Here is a 16,661-nt window from a genome sequence, read left to right on the forward strand (position 1 = left end):
TTGTGGAGCATGATACAAGATGAAACTATGACGACTATGGAGGGAATGTGCTTAATCTCCTCTTTGGAGTGATGCTCCTGCTCCTACTCCTCTCAGACATAGGTGGAGTCTGGATCAAGGAGACCTTCTTTGCCCTTCAAGCCTCAGCTGCTGACAACTGGGGTTAGTTTAGTGGAGGAAGCAGTTCTAACACGTGGGGTAGAGTACATCTCACTGGGGCACTGCTGAAGTGTGGCAGGTTAGAGGAATAGTCCTTATGAAGCTCTCTAACAGTCATTTTAACTGTGCATCTCTCGCCTTCTGTGTTCACTTTAAAAAATGAGCAGCCAATAGAACAGCAGTCTGGAATCCACCCTTCTCCCTGATTAAAAGGCACTCAGAGTGCCTGTTAAAAAAAGGAAAAGATTTAAAGCCTAAGGATTTTGTTTTTGTAAACATCTCGGTGTTGATGTTAAAATTGTTTTTTTGTATAACTGGTTGGGAATTTTCCAACAGAACCATTTTCTCATCAGAAAAATGTTGATTAACCTGAAATATTTCCTGGGAACTTATTGATCTAATCAAATTTTTTTGATTAAAAATAACCCAAGTGCTTCATTTCAACAAGTTTGAACTGGTTGTTGACTACCATTTTGACTTTTACGTTACATAATATCTATTGCATTACGTTATATTGCAGTGTACTATAGAAGTCAAAATGACAAAGTCAAAATGTAGTGTTTCAATGAAACAAAATGTTTTGAAAAGGGCATTTCAATATTTCCAAAATGAAATTTTTGGGGATTTTTGCTTTATTGGAAATTTCAGCTTTTCATTCTGATTTGGGACAAAAGGCAATTTTGAAATGTCTGAACTTCCAGTGGAATGGAAATTCCAAATTTTGACCAAACTCTAGGGCAGTGGTCTCCAACCTTTTTACACACAAGATCATTTTTTGAATTTAAATGCAACTCAGAATCTACCCCGCCCCTTCCCCGAGGCCCCACCCACTCCATCCCCCCTCCTTTGCTCACTCTCCCCCACCCTCACTCACTTTCACTGGGCTGGGGCAGGGGTGCGGGCTCTGGGCTGGGGCCGAGCGGTTTGGAGTGTGGGAGGGGACTCCGGACTGAGCCTGGGGCAGGAGTGTAGGAGGGGGTGAGTGCAAGCTCTGGGAGGGAGTTTGGGTGCAGGAGGGGGTTCAGGGCTGGAGCAGTGTGTTGGTGTGCAGGAGGGGGCTCAGGGCTGAGGCAGAGGCTTGGGGTGCAGGAGGAGGTATGGGGTGCTGGCTCTGGGAGGGAGCTCAGGGCTGGGGTGCGGGCTCTCACCAGGCAGCACTTACCTCAGTTGGCTCCCGGTCAGTGGCACAGCGGGGCTAAGGCAGTCTCCCTGCCTGCCCTGGCCCCACACCGCTCCCAGAAGTGGACAACATGCCCCTGTGGCCCTGGGTTGGGGGGGAAGGGGCATGTGGCTCTGCGTGCTGCTCCTGCCTGAAAGCACCACCCCCGCTGCTCCCATTGGCTGCAGTTCTCCGTCGCCGGCCAATGGGAGCTGTGCTTGCAGGCAGGAGCAGCATGCAGAGTCCCTTGCCCCTCCCCCCTCAGGGGCAGCCGGGGCATGCTGGTCGCTGCTGGGAGTGGCATAGGGCTGGGGCAGGCAAGGAGCCTGCCTTAGCCCCAATGCACTGCCGGACTTTTAGTGGCCAGAGATTGCGATCAACTGGCAGAGGCTCCAGGATCAACCGGTCGATCACAATGGACAGGTTGGTGATCACTGCTCTAGGGTTTTTTGGATTTTGTTTTTAAGCCAGCAGAGATAAATAGTTAACTAGCTACCTAACTACTAAGTAAGCACAAAACCTCTAATTCTAGAAATAGGATTATAGGGAAGCAGACGCACACTGCCTGAATTCTGTCTCTCAGCCATGGGAGGTCAGAAGGAACTGCCTGCTCTGCGCTTTATGTCCTTGGGTAAGGGGCACAAGGATGTGCAGTGCATAGGTGCAGGCCCAATGGACACTGCTGACCTGAAGAATCAAATTTCACACACATGGGGTGCATGTGCACTAGAAATGGGATCCATGTGGACAAGTAATTCAAAGAAGAATTAAGGCTGTGGGTGCTCAATGCTGCCCTATGCTACCCGTTAGTGAAATGAATCAAATAAGAGGTAACCCTTATGTCTGGAATCTACATTTCCAATTGCAAAGCTCTTTGTTGGTAAAATAAGCCACTTTGCATGAACAAAAACTATCTTGAGTACATTTTTCTGTTCCTTTTCCATGGTTAAGAGGTGTATTATTGACAATTGCAGTTCACAAGCCACCTCAAATGTTTAACTTGAATTCTTGCTTTAGCTCCCTTTTCCTAAGGAGGACACTCCTAATTCCAATAGAAGAAGCGTTATCTGACCCTTTGCAGCATCACAAAACTGGATTTAGGTCAAAGGAAGCAAATAAATTCAACAGAAATATGGTGGAGTTACAAGAAACACAGATCACTGCACAGTTTTATACCATCGGCCACAGAATGCTTTATTCCAAGCCTCATCACACTTTCAGTTACAAAACATGTGGCAAAAAACAACAGTTAACACACAAGATCCGCCATATTTCTACTTACCTCTATTTTTGTACTGGCTTTTTCATATTAAGGGATGTAGAACATTTCTCTCATTTATTTTCTTGCATTATTGATATACCTGATGACAGCAATTTACATGTGTCTGCATTTACAGTGAAGTACCCTTCGCTTCTTTTTACAAACCCTCATTTTATTCTCCCCACGCTCCCACTGTTAGTGCAACAATCCAGCATATTGCCAGTTGCTGAGGTATATGTAGTTACAAACTAAATTTCCATCTTCAACCCAAACTGTTACTTTTTTTTTTTTTTTTTTTTTACTGAAAGCAGTATATTCAACACAAGTTTCTCAAAAATATTTCCATTCTGGAATAAATTAGTGACAGGCTGTGAAAACCAACAGTCTCATCTTTTACCCCTACACAATTCTTGCTGTACTCTCCCTCCCCCGCCCTCCCCCTTTAAAATATATTCTGTGCAAAATTAAGTTCTGTGTAGGTCTGTACCATATTTTGGGAAAAAAACTTTATAAAATATACTTAATTCCTAAAAACAATCCCAACATCAGATAACAGAGGAAGAAGAAACAGATCAGATGCAGCCAAATTTATCACATGAGAAACTAAGAATAACATGTTCTTAAAGCTCCAGTAATACATTCCTTCAAAAACCAGAATGCACTTTGGTCATTATTAAACATTAGTACATAAGCAAATAAAATACAAAATGCTTGTTTGTGTTGCTTTGTATATAAATATTTTTATACCACACAAGTTTAAGATACATTACCTCAACTATTTAATGATAGAGGATTAGTAATATGTCATGTATGATGGATTTTTTTAGTGTGTATATATGTATGTATCACATAGTAGAAAATGTAATAGGCTCTTTTCCAATCCGAAGCAGATGATTTTTCGAATTCTAATCATAAATATATTCCCCTAAAAGTAAAATGTTTAATGATACTCAAACATGATATTGGCCCTCCTAATACAGTTCTGTAAGTGGGATGTTGTTATATGTTTAAGCACAAACTAACTAATAACTCTGAAGGGATGAATTTCTAGTTTTTCCATATTCAAAAACTATCTGATACACTAAGGAAATAATGAGTCACAATTGAGCTAACCTAAAATGTAAATCCCAAAACAAATCTGCCTTCAAAATCATGCTCTTTAAGTAGCATCAGGGTTTAGAGTGGAGACTTGGCAACCTAAATAAAAACATTGAGGAGAAGCTAGGTGATGCTAACATTAGCAGCATTTAAAAAAAATTGCCTTAACTACAACAACACTGCATACTAGCTTTAGTTGATAGATTTTGCAAGCTACATTTTTATAATTGCAGGAGATGTGGGCATGGAAACAAATAAGACTTACATTATATAGAAACATTTCTTTTTTTCTTTTTTTAACAACTGTTCTTAAAGTTAAGTGTGGTATAAACAGCATATACTATCGTGTACTATGGGAGAGTATCTGTCCTATTCTTGAGCGTATATAATTTACCATCTTCCATTAACAACTTTTTCACTCATAAGTGAAGTCCAAATACTCAGATTGCAAAAATAATATATTGCTCCACAGTCCACCATAATATATTTACTATATATAAAGGTCCTAATTAAAAGTAACAATAAAAAGTGCACATACTGAGCATGCACAGTTGAATCTGTGCGAATAGCCCAGTGTTTCAAATAAATACAATAGTTAATTTTATCAAAATATCTTACAGCATGTTAACCATTTACAATTATTGCTCTAATAAAAGTGTTATTAAAGAGTACTTGTTGACCTGTTATGTAATACCTTATTAATATCCAAGGGTGATTAAACTGCAGCTTAATCAGTTTAGATCCTGGACTCACTCAAAAAAAGTAAGAAACCAGCTTGCTTCTAGCGTTAACATAAAACATTTCCACTATCTGTCATATTGTATTGTCAGTACTTTAAGTTATTTGTAAATATGTATCATTTCTACTGTAACAATCAATCTACAAATATTCTGTTTTTACCCATAAATTATGAAGTATAAAAGCTTAGCATTGGTATTTAGCTTTCACAAAAGATACAGTAATTTAGTGTGACCAATTACCAGGATCTCAAGTAACTGGATATCAGTTTTCTAACCCTTTCAATAACTAAGCATACCAATACTTGAAAATAAAATACAAAATGTCAGCTAAAACATAAAAAACAGTGAGATGATAAAATAAATATAAAGATTGCACAAGACAATCACATGTAAACACTTCAGTTTTCCAAACTACATCCTTGAAGAGGCCATAGCTTCCAAAGCACAGATTCAGTGACTGCTCTGAGGCAGTTTAGTCAATCAATGCATTTTGCCAGAATACTGTGCTACATCTTCTCTTTGTGTATTGTCATGATTTGATCTTCCAGAGCTGAAAAAGTGAAAGCAGCAATGAACATTTTAAGTTTTGCATGAATTTTCAGTTAAATATTAAAGTTACAGTACATCCCTGTGTTTACATTTTAAAACATACCGCTGTGTCTAAAGTGTACAGAATCACTGTTACATTCCTTTACTTGTGAAAGAACACAGATATTTTTGTAATCTATTTAGAAAAATGAATGGCTAAGCATCAGGACTAGAGGCCTGATACTACTGCAAGCTTTTGTAACTGATATTCCCCTATCTCCTGAGTCTGGAAATTATGACAGCTTATGCAGTTCAGATTTCAGTGTTAAATGATCAGTTCATTCTCTCATCATGGGGTGACATGATGCATAGTATGACAAGGTGATCCTACATCATGTTGTGACATCATGCATATTGTGGGGGAAGAGGTGATATGTGCATTTTCTGTAGCACTCCAAGAACTGCAAACAAGCTAGCAGTAAAAAATAATGGTCAAGAGGCAGAGATAATTTCCTAAATTAGATGTAGGTCTTGTAAGATTAGTTAAATAAATTAACTGAGCCTGTACAGAAGTGTATCTGCTAAATGAAGGCCCAAGGTTGGAAGAAATAAATGTGAAAAGCTTTCTGGTGGTTGATGTGTTCTAAGAATAGAATGAAGATCCTCTGTTTATATACATTAAATTTGATGAAATTATTTTCAAACAATATTCTTAACTTTACTATGTATTTTTACTGAGGTCACTATGCACATACAATTGTGACATTTTGTGCGTTCTGGATCAATACATGATACTGGAAGTGATCACCTTTAGATTAAATCCAAGCAAGTCACTGATAACACCAGAAACAGCAGACAGGATGACAACTTGGGTGATGTTATAAAGCAGTGGGTTCATTGTAAGCCCATATAACCTGAAGGGACTGTCCAATTCCTACCAATGGAAATATATTTACATAATTAAAACACACAAATTATACAAAAGCAATTTTAATGTCAGGAAATATGGAACTAATACTTCAATGATCACATTAAGCACATTAACAAGATTTGTGATATGTAACTTTGAATGCCTTTGAGGCTGTAAAGGGGTCACAGTATTGACAAACAAGACAAAATATTTTAAGGAAAAAAACTGCTTACAACTCCAATTACTGCACCAGGACAGCCAGGCAGCTGATTTAACTGCCCATTTTGTTGTTGGCACAGCGTATGTGCTTGAGAAGCATCTTGAAGTTCCAGCTCTGGATCCAACAAATACTGGGAAAACTAGACTTCCAAAAGAAAGGGGGTGCTGTGCAGTGAAAAGGGCAAGAATTTAAGGGCTGAGCAGAATAATAGGGAAAGTTAAAGAGCTCAGTCACTTCAGACTGGCTGCTGTACTGTAAAATAATGTCAAAGACGGTTTTAACAAAAACTCATGCTCTGATGCCTCCTCACTTCTGCTGCAAAAACAAAAAGAAACCTACAACTTTTCATGACAAGAGTTGAAATATACTGATGCTAAGCAATAATACATTACACATTAGCTCTTAGCAGAAGAGCTATCTATTGTGCCAAAGGGTTAATATGACAGTTCTCGTGGTGTGTTTTTTTTTTTTTTTTTTTTTTTTTTTGTAGTATAGGACAGAAATTAGTACTACAAAGACATTAATTCAGTTTGTTATCCAAAGGGCATGTCTCCAGGTGAAAACACTTATTTTCTTAGTATGAAAAGAAACCAAATTTAAGAAATCACTTAAAAAAAAAATCAAGAAAACACAAACAATTGCATGGCAAATATTCATAATGCTGCAGGGATTACCTTGTTCACTACTGAACAATGGTTTTATGTGAAATGGTGTTATCTGACACTTTGCATAGTGCCAAAGTTATTAAAATATTTTAAAACATTACTTTATTATTGTTTTATCTTTGACTCATAACTTTCTGTAACAAACAGTTGTTCACATATATCCAAAATACCCGTTGGTAATTATAAAATCAAGTTTTACAAATGGCATCCCATGTTAATAATTCTTATGGCTCATTTGTTATTTATTACTTGTATTACAGTAGTTCCTAGAGGCACAACTAAGACTGTGGCCCCATTCTAGTAGGTGCTAGACATACACATTGGAAGGGTGTAAAGAATAAGAGCCATGATGGGTTAAAATCTAAATAGAGAGGCAAAGGGTGGGAGAAAGGAAAAATTACTGTTCCCCACTATGCAATTCACACAAAGGCATAAGTAGCCAGAAATGTCATCAACTTTCATGGTGTGAGAGGTTCGGAAGCTCATAAAAAAAAAAGTTACTTGTCTCCTGCATGCTCATATTTGTTTCTGATCGCATTTTTTCCACAAACTTACTAAACTGCACAATTCAGTAATATGCAATAAGTACTAAAGTGAGTGCAGATTAAAGTTTCTAATATACTATTGTATGTGAGGGAAATATCTAAGAGATTAGACCACATGGTGTCTCACCTGTTAATTAATATTCTCTAAGTAGCCCTCTTCAGTTACTGTGGAAGATCTACCCACTTGCTTCTGGTGGCAGGAATATGCAAATTTATTTCTCCAGGTATCAGATCCTGGCCTTTCAGAGTCACTTTGGCACCCAAACACCTAGAGAATGCCTCCAATGCTAGAAAACATAGGCAAGGAACCTAGGAGAATCACAAAGAAGGCAGGATGTTCCACACTGGCAGAGGGTCACTCGGTAAGAAAACCAATTAACAGATGAGACTAAATTGGTCTGTTCTCTTAGAGTGGCCTTCCCACAAATCTGGGTACAACTACTGGGGAAATAGCAAACAGTAAAGTCAGGGAGAAGGAAGACGGGGAAAAAAATCTCAAAACAATAGGTAACTATTTAAAACCAATATTCTGTACTTTGTTAAATGGCAGAATCTAACAACGAAGTTCAACCAGAAATATTCTGCACCCAAAGAAGGTGCCTAAGGAGACTTCCACATCAGCTTTGTAATGCTTGGTAAATGAATGGAGGCAATTTCAGAAGGATGCTTTTTTTAAACTTAGTATTGCAGAACTCTTTGATAGCCATGTTGGCACATCTAAAGATTGTAGCTTTAGAGATTTTTGGCCCTTTATGTAGTAAGCATAGTTACCAGACTTTTGGAATAGGCTCTTTTGATTAAAGGAGAATTTGAGAGCTCTGACCATGTTAGAAGAACTATTTTGTTCAAGTGAAGTGGTTTATGATGAAAGGAAGAAAAAAAAATGAATAACTTGGTTTAAATGCAGTGAAGCTTTACCAAGTGGTTCATAGAAGACCTTCAACGAAAGCATAAAGTACCAAATTAAAATTTCATTTATCTTCTGGGTCTGAGATATTTGACTGCCTTGAGGAAATGTGAGACATAAGGATGAACTGCCAGTCAAATGCTAATGATGTACAGTCAAGTCAAATGATGACCCATAGTGAAGTTCCTTCTCCCTTTAGGAGAAACTCTAGCAAAAATCCAGTGGAGGCCTGATGAGGATGAAAGATGATTCCCAACTATGTTGGTAAGCCCAGGCCAGTTGAGGGCTTTCTAGAAGGAACGAGAATCTCTATTGCTGAAGGGGAAAAGACTGGAGTATCAACCAGACAACCTCAAAGCTGTTAAATGTATGACTCTGGTTCTGATGAAGCACTGATCCCTAACGCACAAGTACTTGAGAGAGGTGGGGAAGCCATAGCTCAGAGACTCATCTGAAAGAATGAGGAACAAGGGTTTCTGGGGGCCACAAGAGGACAATAAAATTATCTTCACTCTGGATTTTCCTGACTACTCAAGAGGAGGAGCAGGGGAGTTAATGCAAGGAAGGTGTCATTCAGAGATGTTGAATGAAAATATGTCCATTCTCCACACCTGGGGATCAATCTGGGTGGAATAACTGCTTGTTGATTAGGTAGGCAAGGAGGTTCACTCGATGGAGATTTTTAATGGAGAGGGTTATTAACCATTGGAACAAACTACCAAGGGAAGTGCTAGATTCCCCATCTCTTGTTTTCTTCAAATCAAGACTGGATGCCTTTTTGAAAGGTATGTTTTGGTTAAACACACATTATATACATACATACACATACATATATATACACAGATACATACAGAAGTAACTGGATGAAATGTAATGGCCTGGTATATACAGGCAATCAGACTAGAGGATCTAATTATCCCTTCTTGAATTTAAGAAAAACTGACAAAAGCGCAACACTCTTTAGGATCTGAAAGGACATTGAGCCCACATGAAAGTTCCATCCATCCAGGCTGGAATCTGCTGCAATTGAGGGGGTAGAGGATCTGACAGTTTTCTTGACATCTGTTTTTTCACAATAGTCGCAAGCCCAAAGATCTCTGGACTTTAGTGGGCAGTGTGGTCAGGGACTGTTTCTTGTGATCTCAAACTAATAAGAGGAAGACCCAAGCATTTATGGGTATGTCTACATAGAAACACTACCGCAGCACATCTGCAATGCTGAAGTGTAGACACTTACTACAGTGACGGAAAGGATTTGTCTGTCTCTGTAGTAAATCCACCTCTTCAAGAGGCAGTAGCTAGGTCTACTAAAGAGTTCTTCTTTCACCCTAGCGGTGTATACACAGCTCTGAGTGACGTAGTTAAGCCAACCTAACTTTGTAGTGTAGATCAGCCTCCAGTCTGTAGAGAACAGCTCACTGTCTATGTTTAGACCTGAAGAAGAGCTCTGTGTAAGCTCAAAAGAGTCTCTCTCTCACCAACAGAAGTTGGTCCAATGAAAGATATCACTTCACCCACCTTGTGTGCCTGTTTAGAACATTAGAAACAGTTGGTGAGCTGTGGACTTGAAATGTAGGCCTGGAGCATGTGTTGGATTTAAGAGACTTTGTTCGACTGCTGAGTCAAGAATCCTGTAGATGTATCAGATCCTGAACTAAGAAAAGAGAGCTTATCTTCCAGCTGATGATGGATCTGAGAGTTTGGAGAATGAAGACAATCCATGGAGGTAAATCTGGGCAGGTTAGAACAAAGAAGTTTTGGTCAGGAGATCACCCAAGAAATAAAAAAAATATGGATACTTCGCTGCTTGGGAGAGGGGGTGGAGGGGAGAGAAAGCAGGTTGGTGCACATTCGATTCTATCAAGGATGTCCTCCAAGAAAAAAAATCAACAAGGTAACATGCGCCAGCCTCTTCAACTCAACAACACTGCCAGCAATGCTGTATGGCAGCGAAACATGGGCGCTGATGAAGACAGAGGAGCAGCAACTGTCTGTCACGGAGAGGGCAATGGAAAGAAGAATTCTGGGAATTTCAATCTGCGACCGAGTTCCCAATGAAGCGATCAGACAGCAGAGTGGAGTGCAGGACGTCATTGTTGAGAGCAGGCATAGTAAAATGCGATCGGCCGGGCATATAGCGAGGCTTACCGACAATCGATGGACTGCAGCTGTCGCCGAGTGGTATCCACAGGAATTGAAACAACCACTCGGCTGAACTCCAAAGAGATGGAACGATTTTATCATGAAAAGACATGGCCGCACATGGAGGAGGAGGCCAGGATACGAGAAGAATGAAAGACGTGTTGTGATCGGCGCAATCTATATGAGGGCTGAAGGACCGATCGATCAAGGTGATCAAGGATACTTCCCTTCCTTAGGGCAGCAATCACAGTTACCAGCTGGAAAAACTCTCGGGGGCTAGTAATAAAATAAAAGGAATAGCCACATACTAGGAGTTCCTTTTCATAACAAAAGTATTCTAACCAGGAGTTAACCAGGTGAATGTGTACATACAGATATGCCTCTGAGGGCCACTGAACACCAAGTCCTGAGAGTTGTTCTTTTGGATGAGGAACACTAGGATTTCCATCCTGAATATGGATTTCTGGACAAGGAGATATGGGCAGATGAGATCCAAATTGTGACAAAAATCCCATCCTTCTCGGATAACAAGAAGTATGCTGTAAACACCTGTGTTCTAGTCTGCCATTAGGATATGAACAATTTCCCCAGTGCACAACAGGATGCAATCTGTGTCCTTGTTTTTGCCAGATGCACAGACCAAGTCAAAATTATATGGTAGGATGTGATGTTGATGAAAACCTGGCCTAATTATCTACAAGACTCATTTGTCATTGGTCAAACCCAGCTAAGATTCTAAAACACCTCTCTCTCTCTCTCTAGGCAGTCAAGGTTGGCCCAGTATCAAAGGGGTAGCCATGTTAGTCTGGATCTGTAAAAAGCGACAAAGAGTCCTGTGGCACCTTATAGACTAACAGACGTATTGGAGCATAAGCTTTCGTGGGTGAATACCCACTTTGTCAGACGCATGTGGTGGAAATTTCCAGAGGCAGGTAGGTTACCTGCACCTACCTGCCTCTGGAAATTTCCACCACATGCGTCTGACAAAGTGGGTATTCACCCACGAAAGCTTATGCTCCAATACGTCTGTTAGTCTATAAGGTGCCACAGGACTCTTTGTCGCTTTTTAAGGTTGGCCCAGGCTAGCATAGCCTTATTGTAACCTGATGGCATTCTTCTGGCTTTTTCACTGGAGATATTGAACTAGTCCTTAGCTCTAGTGGAGTGAAAGGCATATCTGTAACCTCTTTCCAAGCTATAGTTAGGAGAGTGAAAGCAAGAGGGTTTTGGTTTTTTTCCTTCTCCAGAGTGAGTAATCTTAAAAACTTTCTTCGGGCTTGAAAGATTTTATTGGTATGACAGAGATTACTTATCTTAAAATAGGAAATATAGGTAGAATCAGTTCTCTCTCTCTCAAACAGATAGAAACTTCTTAATCACACTCAATGTAGTATGTTTAGTTCAGTGGAGTTCTTCACTGTAGTGACCAATACCTCTCAAAACAGTTTCTTGACATTGAATAGTGTATGGATCTAGATTTGGTATCTGCCAGATCCAATACTGCCAGGCTGTGCTGTACAGTTACAGATGCAGAGGTTCAAATAATTGGTGAGTTGTCAAAACCAGTCTGATACACCAGCACTTCTAAGCTCTCATCAGAAAAGAAAAAAATTGCATAATCCTTCCTCCAGAAGCAAGTTGGAAGAGTTACTCCAGTAGCTGTCTCCATATTCGCAGAGAATAAGTCCATTAAAATAATGAGTAAGGTGCATTAGAATACAAGGGCTTCTATAGAAGGTTCTGGTGAATGACTTCCTAAGCCACAATCAATCTGACATGTGAACACTTCCATCCATTCAATCATAATCCGTTGATCAGTTGACAAAAGGAAGTATAATATTTTCAAAACACTCCCCATGATGATCTATTCTATACCTATACTATGAGTTCACCTGTAAAAATGTGAATAATTTTACGCACAGGCATAGTTTCATTTACTTAATTATCATTTACAACTAGATAATTTAAAATTTAGACTGGATGAAATACTCTGCAACCGGCATAGAAATGAACATGACTAGAAAACCCCCCTTTTTTTAAAAAAACAACAACCACCCACTTCTCTCACTTCTATGACAGGATTCTTAAATATGTATAAATAAGTTGATTTTAATTTTAAACAGTAAATAACCAACAACTGTTGCAGCATTTAGGAGGATTAGCTTTACAGAAGAGTATTAATGTTACAGTAATTGACTACTTAGCACCTTATATAGAGCAGAGATCAAAAACAAAGCAAGCTTATAGACTCCTCCTTCTTTGGTCCAGTGTATTGCCTATCCCAAAGGCTCCCCTCACTATACTCTCCATGTACTGTTGGTTACAAAGTGAAACTTAACAATGATTTTAATAAATTTCTATTTGCAATCCACAGTGATGACAGAACACAACAGACTGAAGCATATGAGAGAAAGTGTCCTGGTGACAACACAGACTATTAGGGAAAGTGGGTTTAAAGGGGAAGGGTATATAGTGCATACTACAGAAATGCTAGGAAGGTGACTTATTAAGCAAGATGTTCTCTTTCTTGATCATGTCTAATATTGTTGTACTCCATTTTCATTCTTACCTTCAGGAGTTTAGTAGCAAGTTTTAAAACATTGTTTACTAGTGTCAGTTCCTCCTTCTTATTAGGCTTCTTCTCCATTTTCAAATATAGATTTATCTATTCAAATAAAATATTGATTTAACACCTCAACTGAGTTAGCAAGAATCCATTCAAAAACAATTGTTAACGGGATAAGTGATTAGTCAGTAATAATATGATAAATACATAACTCTATTTTGGAAATCCAGAGGTGTGTGGGGGGTTTTTTTGTTTTTTTTTATAAGAACAAATGTTTGTATGATTAATACTATAATAAAAACACATTTTATGATGTACCAAAATAATTGTGACTGTCTCATTAAGACAATAATTGAATCTGTAATTTGACACATCCACAAATCTGATTGGAAAGAAAGAGCAATAAAAGTTGCTTAAAGGACACAAGATTCTCTGTTCTCTCTGAAGTCTTAATACTCTGACAAAATTCTCCAGGTGATTATCAAATATGCCAATGAATGAAACTCCTTATTGAAGCAGAAAAACAGAACACTGACAATTTCAATGATCTTGCAAGACATTTTTGATGACAACATTGCCCTGAAAGTGTAGCTAAAAATTATAATTTAACTCCCTGTTCCAGGCCTTCCAGAAACTTTGGAACATAAGCAGCTTCTGTTTGTCTTCAACACCCAAAATGTGGCAAAGATCACTTGATAATTAATAAAAACAAATGAAAATAATTTTTTTTAACTTGGTAACTTTTTATATTAAAAAAAATCAGTTTCAGTGTAGAATAAAATGAGCAATTTAAAGATAGACTCCAGACAGACAAACTCACAGATACCAAGTAGCAGAGGAAAAAATAAAGAAACAAAATAATCTAAACTGGCATTAACATAAGCTGAGGCTCAAACATGAGGAATGATCCAATAATGGCTACTAGCATCCATACAGGAAAAAAAGCATTCCTACTCAATGCTACTGATTTTACTTCTGAAAAGAAGGAATTACCATTTTCCCACAATATGAAAATAAAACAAAAAAAGAGGAGAGAACTTTTCAGGTACAATCGTGTTAAACTTCTAATGTACAGTCAGCCCACTTAAAATGTGCATTCTGGTTTTAGACTTAAGACTGATTAAGTATAGGGAATATCGCTTGAAAGTGGGAATACTGCGGAAACCAAAACCATCTCTAAAACAGGAATGAAGTGAGCTATCTGTATTTAGCATACTAAATCATATTGAGAAAGTAATAACTAAAGGACACTGTGGGGACAAAGATCCTTTGGCAATAACCAACCTCATGGCTAGTTTACAAAAAAAAAAAAAAGAAGGGTTGATTCCCAAGTTTTTCAATGATAGTCTGTGGAACTCTCAGGGACACAGAGTCACCGTATTTGCATAAGCATGTTAAAGTATGCCCTGAGCACAAAGAGGACTTTGATCAAAACATAGCACACATTTTATATATCAAGGAACTAGACAGAAGCACTTTACTTATAAAAGCAATTGAAGGTGGTTTCAGAAGGACTTGACAGGTTACAAGCTGATAACTAATTTCAAAGTGTCAGTGGAAATCTGACTTGATATAACTTAAAAAAAGAAGCTATGGAATCTCTCCTTTATTTCTCCAGCATGACTGATACCAAAAACAAAGTCCATTTGCTGAACCCAGAATAGGAGGAAACAGTGGAAAACTTAGTTTACGGAAGGCAAAGTTAAGCTCCATCTTATTCATGCAGCATTTAAAAATGAAGATCCAAATTTCTCCAAATGTGTGTTTGTGAAGGAGTCAGTATCACCGTTTGTTGTATCAATAGACAGAAAACTGGGGAACTCAAAACATGAAAGGTAAGATGGTTGAATCCAGAATTTTGTTAATTTTTGAAAGATGTGTACTCTGTCCAGTCAGTTCAGTATCAGCAAGTTTGTTTTCAGCACATATGAATTGGTTTAGTCAAAGCTACATAATACACAAAATGCTCATACGTTGGTTAATTGTGTAAGATGGTTACCTTACAGTAACTGGCGTTCTTTGAGATGTGCTCTCTAAATGTATTTTACTATTGGTGCACGTGAGCCCTCAGTAGTGAGATCAGAACATTTTGGCCAGCAGTGCCAGTTGGCCCAGGCCTGTGCCCTAGCTACCCTCACACCCCAGAAGGCATAAAAGGGCACAGCAGGGCCAATTGCATCTCAGTTCATTTGCTAACCAGAATCTACATGACTATAGAATCTCATAGTGAGGAAGGAGGGCATGGATTACAAGTAGGTAACACATATCAAAGAACATCAGTTACTGTAAAGTAAGTAGCAGCTTTTCTTCCAGTGATTGTTTATGTGTATTACACTCCTGATGATTCCCAAACAATGACCTCCTGTGGTGGGTCAACAGTCTTAACCAAATGGGGACTGAAAAACTGCCTTGCCAAAGCTAGCACCAGCTCAAGAATCCTCCCCAGTTTCATAGATTCTAGATTCATAGATTCTAGGACTGGAAGGGACCTCGAGAGGTCATCGAGTCCAGTCCCCTGCCCACATGGCAGGACCAAATACTGTCTAGACCATCCCTGATAGACATTTATCTAATCTACTCTTAAATATCTCCAGAGATGGAGATTCCACAACCTCCCTAGGCAATTTATTCCAGTGTTTAACCACCCTGACAGTTAGGAACTTTTTCCTAATGTCCAACCTAGACCTCCCTTGCTGCAGTTTAAGCCCATTGCTTCTTGTTCTATCCTTAGAGGCTAAGGTGAACAAGTTTTCTCCCTCCTCCTTATGACACCCTTTTAGATACCTGAAAACTGCTATCATGTCCCCTCTCAGTCTTCTCTTTTCCAAACTAAACAAACCCAATTCTTTCAGCCTTCCTTCATAGGTCATGTTCTCAAGACCTTTAATCATTCTTGTTGCTCTTCTCTGGACCCTCTCCAATTTCTCCACATCTTGCTTGAAATGCGGTGCCCAGAACTGGACACAATACTCCAGCTGAGGCCTAACCAGAGCAGAGTAGAGCGGAAGAATGACGTCTCGTGTCTTGCTCACAACACACCTGTTAGTACATCCCAGAATCACGTTTGCTTTTTTCGCAACAGCATCACACTGTTGACTCATATTTAGCTTGTGGTCCACTATAACCCCTAGATCCCTTTCTGCTGTACTCCTTCCTAAACAGTCTCTTCCCATTCTGTATGTGTGAAACTGATTTTTCCTTCCTAAGTGGAGCACTTTGCATTTGTCTTTGTTAAACTTCATCCTGTTTACCTCAGACCATTTCTCCAATTTGTCCAGATCATTTTGAATTATGACCCTGTCCTCCAAAGCAGTTGCAATCCCTCCCAGTTTGGTATCATCTGCAATCTTAATAAGCGTACTTTCTATGCCAATATCTAAGTCGTTAATGAAGATATTGAACAGAGCCGGTCCCAAAACAGACCCCTGCGGAACCCCACTTGTTATGCCTTTCCAGCAGGATTGGGAACCATTAATAACAACTCTCTGAGTACGGTTATCCAGCCAGTTATGCACCCACCTTATAGTAGCCCCATCTAAATTGTATTTGCCTAGTTTATCGGTAAGAATATCATGCGAGACCGTGTCAAATGAAATGCATAGCATTTCATTAGTGTACGAATTAAACTCCAGGAGGCAGCTTTACAAGTTTTGGAGATGGGGACATTTTTAAAGGAAGCCACAGATGCTACCTGAGTTCTAGCAGAGTGAGCTTTTATCTAAGCAAGGCGATCAAGCTTAGTTATTTAATAACATAGATTT

At 39.0% G+C, this 16,661-nt stretch overlaps 1 protein-coding gene across 1 annotated transcript in view; it reads right to left on the bottom strand.

Moving 5' to 3' along the window:
- Positions 1 to 4,829: 4,829 nt before the first annotated feature.
- Positions 4,830 to 16,661, bottom strand: part of PHTF2 (putative homeodomain transcription factor 2) — a 153,326-nt gene continuing 141,494 nt past the window's right edge. Inside the window, exons 17-19 of the mRNA XM_065403358.1 lie at positions 12,904 to 12,999; positions 5,754 to 5,879; positions 4,830 to 4,967 (exon numbers count right to left, since the gene is read on the bottom strand). Coding sequence (XP_065259430.1) covers positions 4,947 to 4,967; positions 5,754 to 5,879; positions 12,904 to 12,999 — 243 coding nt within the window. The 3' untranslated portion in view covers positions 4,830 to 4,946. The remainder of the gene's footprint in view (positions 4,968 to 5,753; positions 5,880 to 12,903; positions 13,000 to 16,661) is intronic.

The sequence above is a fragment of the Emys orbicularis genome, chromosome 1, assembly GCF_028017835.1.
Source record: "Emys orbicularis isolate rEmyOrb1 chromosome 1, rEmyOrb1.hap1, whole genome shotgun sequence".
Taxonomy (NCBI): Eukaryota; Metazoa; Chordata; order Testudines; family Emydidae; genus Emys; species Emys orbicularis.